This window comes from Orycteropus afer, unplaced genomic scaffold, assembly GCF_000298275.1.
Source record: "Orycteropus afer afer isolate SDZICR_OR568_19922 unplaced genomic scaffold, OryAfe1.0 scaffold00245, whole genome shotgun sequence".
Classification (NCBI taxonomy): Eukaryota; Metazoa; Chordata; class Mammalia; order Tubulidentata; family Orycteropodidae; genus Orycteropus; species Orycteropus afer.
The window spans coordinates 3093075-3109060 of NW_006921832.1; the positions used below are offsets into that span (position 1 = coordinate 3093075).

At 37.2% G+C, this 15986-nt stretch overlaps 1 protein-coding gene across 1 annotated transcript in view; it reads right to left on the reverse strand.

Moving 5' to 3' along the window:
- The window catches only part of OSBPL11 (oxysterol binding protein like 11), a 130090-nt gene that overhangs the window by 25297 nt on the left and 88807 nt on the right, over window positions 1-15986 (reverse strand). The window contains exons 9-10 of the mRNA XM_042782124.1: window positions 7778-8276; window positions 4459-4645 (exon numbers count right to left, since the gene is read on the reverse strand). Coding sequence (XP_042638058.1) covers window positions 4459-4645; window positions 7778-8276 — 686 coding nt within the window. The remainder of the gene's footprint in view (window positions 1-4458; window positions 4646-7777; window positions 8277-15986) is intronic.

The window sequence follows — 15986 nt, forward strand, 5'->3', positions numbered from 1 at the left end:
ATTCTGAACATGAGAGATAATACTATGCATACTAAATGTGGAATACGATTTTAACTGGAATCAGAGAACTCATATGTACCAATACAAATAAATAAAGTATATGCAGGCAAGCCGTTAACAGTATCATATTTCCTTTCAGAAGCAGAAATTTAATATTAGGAAGGAATCTTTTGAATCACAGTAAATGTGGGAAAATTTCCACTCACAGATCAACACTGGCTTAGCATGTGATGACTAACAGGAACAGAGTAAATACGGAACTCTTATCTCTTAATTGACTCAAGAAATTCACAGAGGAGAGAAATATTAGGATCAAAGCAATGACTTTGAGTAATTCTATAGTTATTATTTATCCTCATAGACATGGTAAAGCCACACTGGAGAAAAACCATTTTGAAAAAGCTTTTGGTAATCACTCAAATCTGCAATTACATAAGAGAAAACACACTGGAGAAAAACCATACGAAGGCAAATACTATCAGGAAACTTCAGTGAGGGAGAAAGTGGCCAGTACTATGGTGCCTTTTCACCTATACAGTGTACGTAGTCCTTCAATACAAAACTGGTTTCATTTACTTAACTACCATATACCAACAGTTTTTTTAAGACAAAATCTATCTATTTTAAGGGTTAGGAGGGAGTTCAAAAAGGTAGTGCGGTTTTAGGCTTCTTTTGATGATAGAATTAATACGTACATCCTATTTATTCTTAGTGACTTTCTTAGTTATTTAGTACTGCTATTAACAGAAATACCACCAGTAGATGGTTTTAACAAATTGCTCATTCCTTGAACAATATGAAAAGAATACATATTGGACAGAAATCATATCAATGTGATTTAAGTGGAAGGCCTTTATTCAACCCTTAGAAAACACAAGAGAATCCACACTGGAGAAAAATCCTATAAATGTAGTAACTGTAGTCAAGACTTCAGTCAGGCTCTTCCTTTTAAAACATCAGAAAGTTCACTATAGAGAGAAAACTGACTTGACGGCAATGGGTTTGGTTTCTGATTTAATCAATGTGAGAGAGCTTCAACCAGAGTTTTAGCCTTCATGCTAAAAACAAGAAAACTCATACAGTAGAGAAACCCTAAAAAAGGTAATTTGGTCAAGGATTAAGCCATATTCACATCACAACACTCATATGGGAGGGAACTGCTACTTCTCTAATCAAAGTATGCTTTGTTGTTAGGTTCCTTTGAGTAGGCTTCGACTCATGGCGACAGAACGAAACATTGCCCAGTCCTGCACCATCCTCACAATCTTTGCTATGCTGGAGCCCACGGTTGCAGCCAATGTGTCAATCCATCTCATCACATGTCTTCCCCTTTTTCGTTGACCTTCTACTTTATCAAGCATGATATCCTTCTTCAGGGAATGGTCCCTTCTAACACAAACAAAGTAGGTGAGATTAAGTCTGGCCATTCTCACTTCCAAAGGGCATTCCAGCTGCACTTCATCCAGGACAGATTTGTTCATTCCTTCTGGCAGTATCCACGGTATTTTCAGTATTTTATCCACAAGTCAAAGGCATCAATTCTTCTTTGATCTTCCTTATTCATTTTCTAGCTTTCACATGCATATGAAGTGATCGAAAAACCATGCCTCGGTTCAGGCACACCTTAGTCTTCAAAGTGACATAATCAATATATAAATGTATATGAGCCTTCCATGAGAAATCCTTTGTGATCAACGTGGAAGACCCTCTAGCTGCAGTTCTAACCTAGTGATACATATGGTAATTCAAACTGAAGAGAAATTCTATATATGCAATGAATAGCGGGGTCATTAAGAGTGATTGAATGAAATAAGGACATCAAACTCAGAGGAGAAAAAAATAGGAAGATACACAATAGCTGTTTTCAAACTACAAAAGGCTATTCTAGAGAAAGGGGATATTGACTGTGTACATCTCTAAAACCATCAAATAGAAGGGTTTGCACCAAAAAGTAACTAACAGTGGCTCGAAGGATCATTGGGAATAACTACAATTTGACAGTCTGGACCAGACTCTATCTCTGAAAACAAAGAAATCCACACCGATGCATATTTCCCAAGAAAAATTGGCAAATATTTACAGATGACTCTTTGCTAACCCAGCACTGTATAGGGACAATGTTGTTGTTAGGTGCCAGTGACTTATTTCTGACTCACAGTGACCCTTTGTACAACAAAACAAAACACTGCCCAGTCCTGTGCCATCCTTACATCACAGGCACAAGAGAAGGCCCAAAATGGTACAGGTCTGCCAAGAAGCTTATAGCCATGTTGGTATAATAGATGAAACCACATGAATCAGTCAAAAGAATAAGTTTGTGTATAAACAAAACCAAAGACCCAAACCAAACCAAACTCACTCGCTGCCATCGAGTCGATTCTGACTCATAGCAACCCCCACTGGGTTTCCAAGGCTGTAATTCTTGACAAAAGCAGATTGCCCCATCTTTCTTCCACAGAGCAGCTGTTGGGTTTGAACCGCCAACAATTTGGTGAGCAGCCTAATGCCTTAACCACTATACCACCAGAGCTGCTTTTGTGTATGAACAAGATGCTTTAAAAAAAAAAAAGTTGTTATAGACATTATGAATCCTATAGAATTTGAAGAACATACATATGGATCTATTAAAGCTCAACTTACACACACCTCACAGCCCAGCAATTCCACCCCTAGATATCTACCCGACAGAAACTCAAACATATATTTACCAAATCACGTTGCAGCAGTACTATTTGTAATAGGAAAAAAGTTGATAACTACTCAAACGTCCACAAGTAGAATGAATCAAGAAATTGTGGCATAGTCAATACAATGGAATATGGTCCACAGTAAAGAGAAATAACTACAACTATATGCGAATGGATTTCTAAAACAAAACATTGAACCAAGAAAGCCAGGTATGAAAAAGCATGTAATGTATGATTTCATTTATATAGAGTCCAAAAACAGACAGAACTATTCTATGCTGGTAGAAATCAGGAAAATGGCTAACTTAGATTGAGGTTTGTGACTGAACAGGGCATGAAGGGATCAGAGTGCTCAAATGTTTTAATCAATTTGTATATTTATTATTAATCAATGAAAATTTTATAAAAAATTAAACTACATCTACTTTAGGGACAGTCAAAAAAGACATCAAGGGCTTAAGGAAAGAGTCAGTGTCCTTTTGAGGTTCCTTTTAGGAAACTTAGGAGCTCTGGGGTATAACGGTTAAGTCAGCACTTAAATGCTAACTGAAAAGCTAAGCTAATTGAAAGGTTAGCAGTTCCAATGTGTCAGTGGCTTCCCAGGAGAAAAGACCTGGTGATCTGCTCCTGTAAAGATCACAGCCTAGGAAACCCTGTGGGGCACTAAAGGCCATGAGTAGGCAACGACTCAATGCTACACAACAACATTTGAAAATTTTGTCTTCACGTAGTTGGGGTGATCTAGACTAATGCTGAAGAGACTAACAAGCCAAGAAAGGAGTAAAATAATTGACCAGTTCCTAAATGAAATTAGAATAATACCACCATTTAATAGTTATCTAAAGACATCATGTTGGTTTCCATTGTTCTACTTTTTTAACTATTTCTTGTGATTAGATATATTTTTGTCCAAACTTGTATCAATAGCTGCTTTCACTAAGGTCTGGATCCACATCTGCATCTCTTTATAGGTAAAGTTTGGGACAGCGATTGCTTATTTATTCTTGTCAGGAATTCTACTCTACATCTTGTTAGCTAGTTCACCAGAAAAAAATCTGTCAAAGTGCATCTGTTATGGTGCCCGTCTACAAGAACTGACTGCTCTGAAAGGGATCACAATAGAAGGGCCAAGATAGAGTGGGAGAAAAACTTGGAACAAAACTAAAAATAATTAAAAAAAAAAACCAAACAGATCACTAGATTTACTGATCTGACAAAGACTGGAGGAATCCCAAGACTATGAACCTTAACACCCTTCAAGCTGAATTGACCCCTATGGCTCAACTTTCAGCCATACAATAGATAAGCCTGTGAAGTGAGGCACCAGGGAGGTACTCACTCTTTAGAACAATCAACCACCTGAGATAAAAAAGGGCAGCATGAGCCCAAGGAGAAAGCTCAGAAGGCAGGAAGGGACAGGAAAGAAACAAATGTAAATAGTTAACACAGGGAGGAAGGGCTGTCACATTGTGGGAACTGCAATCAGTATCATGAAACAAAGTGTGCATGAATAGTTGGACAGAAAACTAATGTGTTCTGTAAAGTTTCTCCCAAATCACAATAGAAAGTTAAAAAAAAAAAGATGTTAATAATTTCACTATTTTTAAATCCAGATGATTTCCAGAATGCCTTCAAGACTAAATATATTAAACAAAAATAAACATGAATAAAAATTCAACCCCACAGACATAAAACAAAGTAGAAAAAGAATCAGTTATAATATAGGATCAAAGTGGTATAGAAGGGTCAGGTATTATTAAAATGTTCTTACCGGTGCAGTTTGCCACCATAAAATGGCTTAGTATGAAAAGTGATGCTGGCTGAATACCCAGTCTTTGCACAGTTGACACTGACTTTGCCACCCAGCTCTACCCAAGGAACAGTTAAAATTGACCGGGCATATGCACAAGGTAGAGAGAATGTATACTCTTCTCCATGTTCCAACAGACTGAGGACACCTGAATGTGAAAATATTATGGTGGTTATCATCTTACTAGGAAAACAGAAAGCTACCAAAAAACCTGTATTATTTTTTTCCTTGTCTTATAAATAAACATTATTATTATGTATTAGTTTCATTTATAATAGTTTTAGACAAAACTTCCCAATAATAGTGACTCAGTTACTTTTTCTATGAACTTACTATCCCTTTCAGGTTCATGGGACCAAAGAATGTTACAGTTGACAGTTTTAAGAGGCCCCGCTAAATGCTTCTAAATATAAAATAAAACCTTTAGTCACAGCGTAAGACCATGCTCTGCTGCATCGTGTTAAGCTGGGATTACTTGTTAGTACTAATAATTTTTTCAGATGTCCAATGTTACACAGTCAATCTCAAATTAGTTGGTATGATGAGAAAAAAAATTTCTTTCTATTCTATGCAAATTATGGAAGAAAACTGTGATTCTATCAGAAAAATCATGGTCATAATAAGCTTATTTGCCAAATTTTGACATATTCAGGGTATAAAGCTAAAAGAAATTTAAGTGGTTATTTTCAAATGAATATTATTCTACTGGAACTTGTTTTCTTTAAGTGATGCTATAGTCAAGATGGTTTTAAAAATGATAAAGCGTATTTCATTCACAAGTAACTGATCCATACATAGGTATTGATACATATGTATCAATATATATACCATTAAGTGACATTAATTAATAATACTTGACCTACTGAGATATTACTAACCTTCTAAATTCATTACCTGGGTCACTATCAGACCACAAACTGAACAGGATATGTACCACTTTGAACTCTTATGGCATCTCTCTCTTAATGGATGCTCATTAAGAATTATATTTAATGCTCACAAGTAAGGGCAAGGGCTATGATAAATATTTTAATAGAGTTAATTTTTTTAAATGAGCAAATAAACTGAAATGCTAACTCAGTCTATTTTACATAAAGCAAAAACAACTGCTTTTTGTATTGTCCTTAACAGTTTCCACAAATAGCAATGATAAAACAAAAATTAGTGAGTCATATCATAAAGCACATGGTTCTGGCTGTAATATTTTTATATATAATGGGAGCTGTCAAAAGATATACAGACAACATACTGTGGTAATGTTCAGTGTTTAATAATAATTGTTGATAGGCTGAATCTATATAATGGAAGAGATACTATGTTTTAATTTTTCTAAAAAATATGATCTTATAAATTGGGTTTATAATCTTGGACTTCTATGAATGGATTTAGCATAAGTAGTACATACTCATGAGGAGCTCTGGTGGCATAGTGCCTAATGCATCTGACTGCTAACCAGAAGGCTGGCAGTTCAAACCTACCAGCCACTCCTCGGAAAGAAGGTTGGACAATCTACTTCCGTAGTGATACTGCCTTGGAAACTCAAGGAAAGGTTGCTATGGGTCAGATCTGACTCAATGGCAGTTGGTTTTAGTATACACTGGAATTTAAAATCTGAGGAAATATGTATGTGATGATGGACTAGCTAGGATAACTAAGACTCCCAAAATTCTAAAATCTGATTTATATAACAATTAAAAGGAATTTTCTGTCCTACTGAATAAAAAATATGGGTGTTTTAAGTCCCATTCCCTAATTTTATTTATTTTCTATTGAGGGTACCAACAGCAACTCAATTTCTAAAAGATAATCCATGAATATACAATTAGCACTTAAACACTTAAATAAAAAAAAATAAAACTACTAGATACCTCCTTCACTATTAACTCATGGTTAAGATATTAATACCTTTTCTCATTTCTTGGAGGAACTCTGGTGGTACAGTGCCTAAAGCATTTGACTGCTAACCAGAGTTGGCAGTTCAAACCCACCAGCAGCTCTACAGAAGGTAGATAGGGCAATCTAGTTCTGTCAAGATTTACTACCTTGGAAACCCAAAGGGGATCACTGGGTTGGAATCGACTCAATGGCAATGGGTTTTTTTCTCATTTCTTGAGGTATTTTCTCTCTTGGAGTGGGAGAGGTTACCATTACCAGATTCTTTCTGTTATATGAACAGGTAAGAATAACTGTGCTGGGGGAGAGAATATAGAAGAATGAGATTCTAAATCTGGCTATGCCTTAAACTTTATGACTCTGGGTATGTTCCATCACCTCTAGACTTCAGATTTTCCACCTATAAAATTAATAGGTTGATTTATGAAGAGCCAAGGGTTAGTGTTATGGAGTTTATAATCAAATATGGCAAACCTTTTTATAAAAAATTAATAAAACAAGAACACTTTATAATGTTATAAAAATTTTTAATTAACCTTAAACATGATGCGGAAATTGGAAAGAATCATATCACAGCAGAACTTAAAAATGGGAAAAAGTGAAAAGGGGGATAAAGTATTTTCTTCACAGCTACAGTAACAAAATCCCAAAATATTAAAAGTCACAGGCTTAATTATTCTATACTTACTTTTTAAGTTTACATTCAGAACAACCTTGTCTATACAAAGTGTTTTCCTTTAACACTGTAAAATGGTATTTTGCTGAAGGGAATTAAAGTTTGGCAATGGATTTTAAATACTGTATGAGGTATCTCCTACTGAAATATAAGAGATGTAGATAAAGATTTATCTACAAAATACATTGTACTGTGATTTTTATTATGGAAAAAAATGTTATGTTTAAATAAAAGATAGCAAATGCTTTTGTAGAATATTGTGCGGCAATTAAAACATGTTTTAAAGTTTAATCAATGACATGGGAAAAAATATATACTTAGCTCAAAAAAGGACATAAAATTCTCTCTATATAATCAAGCTAATTTTATAAAACTAAAAGATATGACTATATACACACATAAAAACTATAAAATAACTAAAATTATCCATGTCTGGATGAAGGATTTAGAGAGGCTTCTCCTTTATACTTATCTAAGTTTTCCAAATTTTTGATAATAAAAATATTTTAAATCAGAAATAAAATCATTTAAGAAGAGAATGTACATTGGTCTATAGATAAAACCCTCACCTTCACACACAAGCATTCTGGAACATACAAGAGTCAGAACACTAAAGTAGTACAAATAACATTTCTAATGTATAATTAATGTTATATAGCTTCCCAAAGTTTAGTTTGATATTAAAAAGCACAGAACAATTTTTCCACGTACCTTCTCCAACCATTGTCACGCCTATTGACATGCCTAGAAATTTGCTCTTAGTCCAGACATGTGCATTTACACACATCTTCCTCTCTGCGCATTCTGCATAAAATCCTGAGACCGGAGGATGATGGGAAACCTGCTCAGCCACAAATCTGACTGTGTAACAGTCTGATCCTACCTGGCTCAAAGATTCCTCCAATAGAGGAGCCTGATTTGTGATTGCCTGGGTAGAAGAGCTGCTAATAACACTGGATGCTACCTCACTTTTCGGCATCCTCCAGGAACAGTGAAATGTTTCTCCAATGATAGGATTGTACGGTTTCTTAGCAATGGCTCCCTTACGGCCTTCATGAAATGAGGTAAGGTAGTACTCAACAAAACGCATCATTCTGTCCTCAGCTGTGGCTCCATTAGTGATGGCTATAAATAGGTCTGGATGAGACATAAAGTCTGCATACATTTCCAGCAAGGAACGCTTCTCTAGGATAAATGTAGGAAGCACCACCTAAAACAACAACAACAGAAAATCAACCAAAGAGGGAAAATTTAATCCAAGCAGTTATCTGTAGACGACTCCTCTTATCTCTTGAAAATATTTTACTCTAAGTGAATATTATAATCAAAGATACAAAGGGGAAGCATTTGACCTCATTAAGAAATAACCTTGTGGTGCCAAGCTACCACTGTTAACCACTTGGAAAGGGATCAGGGCAGGAGATCCTGGAAAGAGTGGGAGAAAAATGTGAAATGAAATTCCAAGTCATACAAAAAACCAGGCTTACTGGTCAGAAAGAGACCAGTGAAACCCCTGAAACTATGTCCCCAAGTCACTCTTCAGGCCTGGAACTGTACTCACTTCCATGGATTCCAGCCAAACAATGGACAGGCATATAAGATGAACACCAGGTAGGCAGGCACACTCCTTAGAACAATCAACAATGAGAGATCAGAAGAGCAGTATTTGCACAGGGAGATAGCTCAGGGGGCAGGAATGCACAGGAAAGAAGGGCACAGGGAAGAGGTAATTCCAGGGAGGAAGTGGGAAGAGAGTTGTTACATTATGGGGACTGCAGTCAATGTCATGAAACTAAATGTGTATGAACTACTATATGGAAAATAAATTTGCTCTGTAAACTTCACTCAAATCACAATTTGAAAAACAGAAGAAGAAATAACCTTGCTTAAAATCAAAAGCAAATGAGAGCCTGCCCAAGTGGTAAAGATTAAATGCCAATTCAGAATTTCAAGTAGGTCAGGGAGAAGGAAGTAAAAAAAAAAAAAAAAAAAAATTCTCAGACTTCTAGACTAGAAAGAAGTAGCATCAGGGAAATGATGGTAACACTCAAACTGTGTTAGCCATTTTTTTTTTCCTTTTCTACTTTAAAACTAAATTATAGATGGTTTATCAAGATAAAAGAAAAAAAAAAGCCATTTTTTGGGAATAGATCACTGATCAAAGCAAATTTTGTAACTTATATTTAATTTAAGCACAAGAGAACTATTTCCAAGATCAGAACGTTTGACCCACAAAGCCAGTTACATATAAGGAAGATGAAACAAATTAAAGCAGAGTTGGAGAAGCAATGCAAGCTGGTTCAATTTTTTCAGAAAGCAATCTGACAAAATTTTTTTAGAGCACTGAGATGTTCATACCCAATTAGCCTAGGGATTATCCTTTTAGGACTCTAACCTTAGAAAATAATATAATGAAAGAAAAGCAAGTGGGGAAAAAGAGAGTTCACCATAATATTGTTTATAGCAACAAAAAAAAATTAAAACAACCTAATTTTAAACAATGGTTCTTGATAAATACGGAACTTTCACTTAATGGACAATTATAGTCATTTTATGAAGATGATAGAGTTCCACAAAAATATTGGCTGTTTCACCTTTAGATGGTAGACTGAATACTTGCATCTTTATTTCATTTCTTCTTGCAATTATAGTAAATAAATTGCATACTAAGACAAATGCAGAGATACCAGGAAAGGAGACAAAAAGCAACAAAATTTTGGGAGTTGTTAACTAGAAAGCTGAATCTTAAGCAGTTTACACTACAGAATCCTGCAAAGGCTTGGGAAATAATAGCACCAGGTACCTCTGGGTCTACTGGGGGAAGAGAGATGCTAAAGTGAAAAACAAAGACTGAGTGAAATCTATGTGCAAAACAATTCCTAAATCCCCTCTCCACCTCTACAGTTGGTAACTGCTCCTCTGCCCAAGTCTCTGGAGAGTGAAACAAGGAGGTTTATCATCTAGATTGGGGAATATCAGGGACTTCTAAGAGAGTGGTATCATTCTGATAAAAGGGGTATTAAGTAACCCCATAAAAACTAAACGTTAAATACAGACATCATCTCCTACCCAGCTCTCCTCTTCAACTCCTAATGGCTTTAAATCACCAAGCAGGAGATTAGAGTAACTCTCTTCCAGGGACTCTAACCTAGAGGAAAAAAAAAAATACTAGGTTCCCAAAAAATGGCCCAGCCAAATCCAAATGCTTAAGACCCACTCACATGCTCAACACTTACAATCAGGTTTTTAGTTCCTCTAAACTTAAATCTTGAGCAGAAATACCAGACCTCTGAGAAAGACCTCTAGAGACCAAAATAAAGAAACATAAAACACAACTTGGAGAAAACAGAACTAGAAACACAACTTGGAGAAAACAAAAGGGGGAAAAATGCATAAAAAATAATTAATCTTCAAAGAATTAAAAAGATACTGTATGGCGTAGTGCCTAAGGCATTTGACTACTAACCAGAAGGCTGGCGGAAATCCACCAGCTACTCCTCTGATTGAAGGTTGGACGATCTACTTCCATAGAGATACCACCTCAGAAACCCAACGAGGGGTCACTATGAGTCGGATCTGACTCGACAGCAGTGAGTTTGGTTTTGGATACATGAAATAAGGATGCTTTTTGAAAAACTTTAAAAATATGAGTTGTTACACTGATCAGGCACACCAAGTGCCCAGACACAATGGATAAAAAGAAACCCATACCAAGATACAGCAACATGAAATTTCAGACTTCTGGGGACAAAGAAAGGCACCCTGGTGGCACAGTGTTAAAACACTCTGCTAACCAAAACATTCATGGTTCAAACCTACCAGCTGCTTTGTGGAAACCTACCAGCCACTTCGTGGGGGAGAAAGATGTGGCAGTCTGCTTCCGTGAAGATTATAGTTCTGCAAAGCCTGTGGGGCAGTTCTACTCTGTCTTATAGGATTGCTATGAGTCAGAACTGATTGGCTGGCAACAGGTTTAGTTTTGGTTTGGGAGACAAAGAAAATATTCCATAAAATTTCAGAGAGAAAAACAAACAAAAAAAACACATTTCGCAAAAAAAAGTTCAGGAATCAGAACAGCTTCCGTCTTTTCACCAGAACCTTGGAGCAAAGAATCAATAATCTAAAGGAAAAAGTTCCAAGCTATGAATTCTATCCAAAAGTATCAATTAAACATGATGGTAAAATTGAGACATTTCAGACACACGTTTTCATGTTTTACGTCCCACAGATGTTTCTCAGAAGTTAAAGGAGGACTGTTCCACTAAAAGGAGAAGCAACCAAAAACGAAAGAGGTAACACAAGAGACGGGGAAAGAAAATCCTAGGAGTGCAGAGAAAAGATATCCCAGGAAAAAAGCCATATAGTAGACACAGAGGACAACAGATCCAGATTGGAGCACCGTGATACAAGAGACAGATATTGAAGACTGTCACCTACAGTTCAGGTCACTGTTATATCACCTTTTTAACCTGGGGATAGACTGCCCATTAAATCTTGTCCCAATTTTTATACTTATTTGGCTTGTGTTGACGTCTGCTGATGAAGCACCTACTATCTTCTTTGTGCCCTGCTGAGTAGAATGACTAAAGATACTTGTTTCACCCACAGATGTGTTCCAGCTTTGACCTACTCCTGAGAGCTGGAGTTTGGCCACAGTGAGTAGCTCCCTTCCCCCACCCCCACCCCCACTCCTGCTGGATGTTCACATCTGGTCATACCAAATGCTCTAACTTGGTGAGCCTTGTATTTCCTTAGACTTCCTCACAACTTTACCTTTTGATTTTTCTGAAAGGGCTCTTGTAAATTTTCTCAAGAATTTATAAGCAGCTGAAGCCAGCGACTGTTTAGCTTCCCTTTTCCTAGAAGCCTTCTTCTATGAATGGAAATAAAGCTCTTTCCCTACACAGTGAAGCTTATGCTGTCTATTCAGATTTTCTAAACTAAACAACATACTGTTATAGGGTGTGTGTGTGTGTGTGTGTGTGTGTGTGTGTATATATATATATATATATATATGTATCTATATATATCTGTTGTTGTTGTTATGTGCCGTCGAGTCGGCCCCAACTTGTAGCGACCCCTCCTTGGGTTTCCGAGGCAGTATCACTACGTATCACTACGGAAGTAGGATTGCCCAAACTTCCTTCCGAGGAGTGGCTGGTGGGTTTGAACCGCCAGCCTTCTGGTTAGCAGTCAAGTGCTTTAGCCACTATATTCCGACTCATAGCGACCCCCTTTGGCTTTCTGAGGCAGTAAATCTTTATGGAAGTAGATTGCCCAGTCTTCCTTCCATGGAGTGGCTGGTGGTTTTGAACCGCCAACCTTCTGGTTAGCAGTCAAATGCCTTAGGCACTACATCTAAAGATAAAACTATAAAGAAAAGCAGGGGGGTGATTAACACAAAAGTCAAGTCAAGTGACTAAATCTAGGAAAAAGTAGGGTGTCTAAATCAAGAAGGGCACTCAGACAGCTTCTAAGTTCTGGCAATGTTCTGTAACTTAACTTTAGAGGTGGGTACATGGATTTTCATTTCACTGTTGTTCTTGGACTAGTTAATATAAGTACATTCTACTCAGTCTTCTGTGTTGTATGATACATTTCACAATGAAAACATATTAACTGAAAAAAGAAATTAAACAACACTGCATATGAACTATGATAATATTAAAAAGATTGGAAAGGAATCATGTAAGTGAGAGCTCTGCTGTGTTAGGGTAGTGGAATGATAAACCCCAAAGAACTATACCCATTGCCATCGAATTGATTCTGACTCATAGCACCAATTTAGGGCAGAGTAGACTGCCCTATGCGGTTTCCTAGTCTAAAATATTTACATAAGCAGACTGCCTCATCTTTCTCTTGTGAAGTAGCTGGTAGGTTCAAACTGCTGACTTCTCAGCAGCTAAGTGCTTAACCGGGAGCTCTGGTAGTATAGTGCCTAAGGCACTTGACTCTTACTCAGAAGGCTGGCTGTTCAAACCCACCAGCCACTCCTCAGAAGGAAGATGGGGCAATCTACTTCCATAGGATACTGCCTTGGAAACCCAAGAAGGGGTCGCTATGAGTCGGGTCTGACTTGACGGCACATAACAACAAGTGCTTAACCACTGCACCACCAGGCTCCTCGAATGCTACTACAGTACATTCTTTTCAAATGTTCTTAGGACTCATAAATCTCAACACTGCTCTTATGCCTTGTGGTGGCTGTGTTTGTGTGTCAACCTGGCTAGGCCTGGTTGAGTGGCTGGGCAGCTGGTGGTAGTTATTCCCCATGATGAGGCTGGCAACCAACTCTACGGTGGAATCTACCACAAGCAGCTGAGTAGCTGCTTTGGGTATGTGGTCTGCTTCCTGTATATAAGGAGAAGCCTTTGGGAATGGTTTCTAGCCTATGGCACACTTGGACCCTGCATGTAGCCATGTCGTTGCTCAGCAGCCTGCTATCTTTTGCCAACCTTGGGACTTACAATGGACCTAAGTTAATGGCCTGCCATGTGGTTTGGTAACATCGGGACTGTGCCTTTTGACTTGTCAACCTTGGAGCTTCTAAGCTTCAGCAGTGAGCAGCTGTCTGAGTGAAGAAACGCCTCTAGCTCCAGTGGGCCGGGAGCAGGAGGCAGAGCTGGACCCCAAGGTTGAGGGGCTTTCACCCAGCCCCTAGAGCCTGGCACTTTGAACTTGGACTTAAGGCCTCCAAACTGTAAGAATAAACTCCTGTTTGTTAAGGCCATCCCATTTGAGGTATATTCTTGTCAGAGTGGCACTACGTAACCAGAACATGCCTTATAAACCTAAAGGTACTAAGTGGAAGCCATACAAACAACGCCTTATATGACTACTCATTTTAACCAATTTCACACCTAATGTCTTTTCTGAGAAACTAGTATTATGAAAAATTTTTTTAATAGAAATGTTAACCAGTTGAAATATCTGAGGTTAGATGAAAGGTTAATGGATTTTGTTACTAATTCCTAAAATAACTGCTTCTTAATAGGCTTTTTATTCATCCCATTTATTATTTTTTTTCCTCACTTTTTTAAAATATTTATTTTGATTGGAGTGAAAGTTTACAAAGCAAATTCATTTTCCATACAGCGGTTCACACACTCTGTCTCATGACATTGACTGCAATTTCTCACAGTGCAACAGTTCTCCTCCCACTTCCTCCCCATAGCCACCTCTTCACTATGTCCTTCCCTCCCACTCACTCCTGCCCCGGAGCTGTCTCCCTAGGCATACACAGCCCTTCTATTCTCCCATGACTGAGCTCTCCAAGGAGTGTATCGACCTAATGTAAATGTTCAGCTCATATGCCTGTCTCTTATTTGGCTGGAAGCCACAGGAGTGAACACCCATTTACTTTTAAAATCTCCTGTAAAATACAGTTAGTCTAAATAAAAGAAAGAAATGTGTTTTCGACTTTTAAATGCTTCAAAGTAAATGTTAAAGACAAAATGCTTTCCATTTAAGTCACATTTCCAGTTGAGTAATTCACTGAAAATAAATTACCTTTTAATATACACTTCTACTACTTTCAACGTAATCAAAGGCCTCAATTTGAAACACACTCCTAATGTCAATTTTGAAATCCACACTAATGTGAAGTAGCGTCAGTACTAGCTCAAAATAGATAATCCCACAGCAATGAATATTTGCCATATATAGTTTTTTTTTAAGCTGATCTGCTTATTAAATTAATTGTCTTGGATTAATTATTAAATTTGGGCACACTACTTGGATAAATTGACCTAAAATTAAAAACTTTCATACACTGCTGGTGGGGCTGTCAAATTATACAACCACTGTGGAAAGTAGTATGGTGATTCCATAAAAAGTTGGAATTAGAAATACCATTTGATCCAGCAACCCCATTACTAGGTATACATCCTAAAGGGAGAGCCAGGACAAGAACAGATATATGCACACTCATGTTCACTGCAGCACTATTTACAACAGCAAAAAGATGGAAACAATCTATGTGCACATCAACAGAAGAATGGATAAGCAAACTATGGTACATACACGCAGTGGAATACTATGCAACACTAAAGAATAACGTCAAATCTGCAAAACACTGCATAATGTGGATGAACTTGGAGGATATTATGCTAACTGAAATAAATCAATTATAGAAGAACAAATATTATATTAGTCCATTATTGTAAAAGTCAAGAGAAGGTTTATATATGGAAGGAAACATTCTGTGCTGGTTACCAGGGGTGTGAGGGGAGGGGAGGGAACACTCTAAAAATAAAAATTAAAAACAAACTTTAGAACAATGTTTCTTGATCTTCAATGGACAAATCAATCACCCAGGGATCTTATTAAAATGCAGATTCTGGCCTACAAGGCCTGGGATTAGGGCCTTAAATTCTACATTTTTAAGAAGCTCCTAGGTGATGATAACGATACTTGTCTTCAGAATACACTTTTAGAGTAACAAGATGATAGACCAAGAGCGCACAAACTATGGTCTTTGGGCCAAAACTGGCCTGCTGTTTTGATAAATAAAGTTTAATGGAACACAGCCATACCCAATCCAACACATTGTCTATGGTTACTTTCATGCTACAAAGGAAAAGCTCAGTAGCTGCAACACAGACATACCACATAGCTAACATAATTATTATCTGGACCTTTACAGAAAAAGTTCGTCAACCTTGTTATAAATAATACCCAAAATGTACTATTCAAACATGGGAAGTAAGAGTAAAGTAGAGGTGTCAGTGGTTTTGTGGGGTTATTAAATCCTGCTCTTTAAATTTTTCATATAGTATACCAATGGATCCCTTTATGCTGGACAGAAACAAGAAGACTGCAGGTCTTAAAATCAACAAGACCAGAAGTTGGTTTTTTGAAAAGATCAATAAAATTGACAAACCACTGGCAAATTTAACAAAGGAAAAGAGGGAGAGAATAC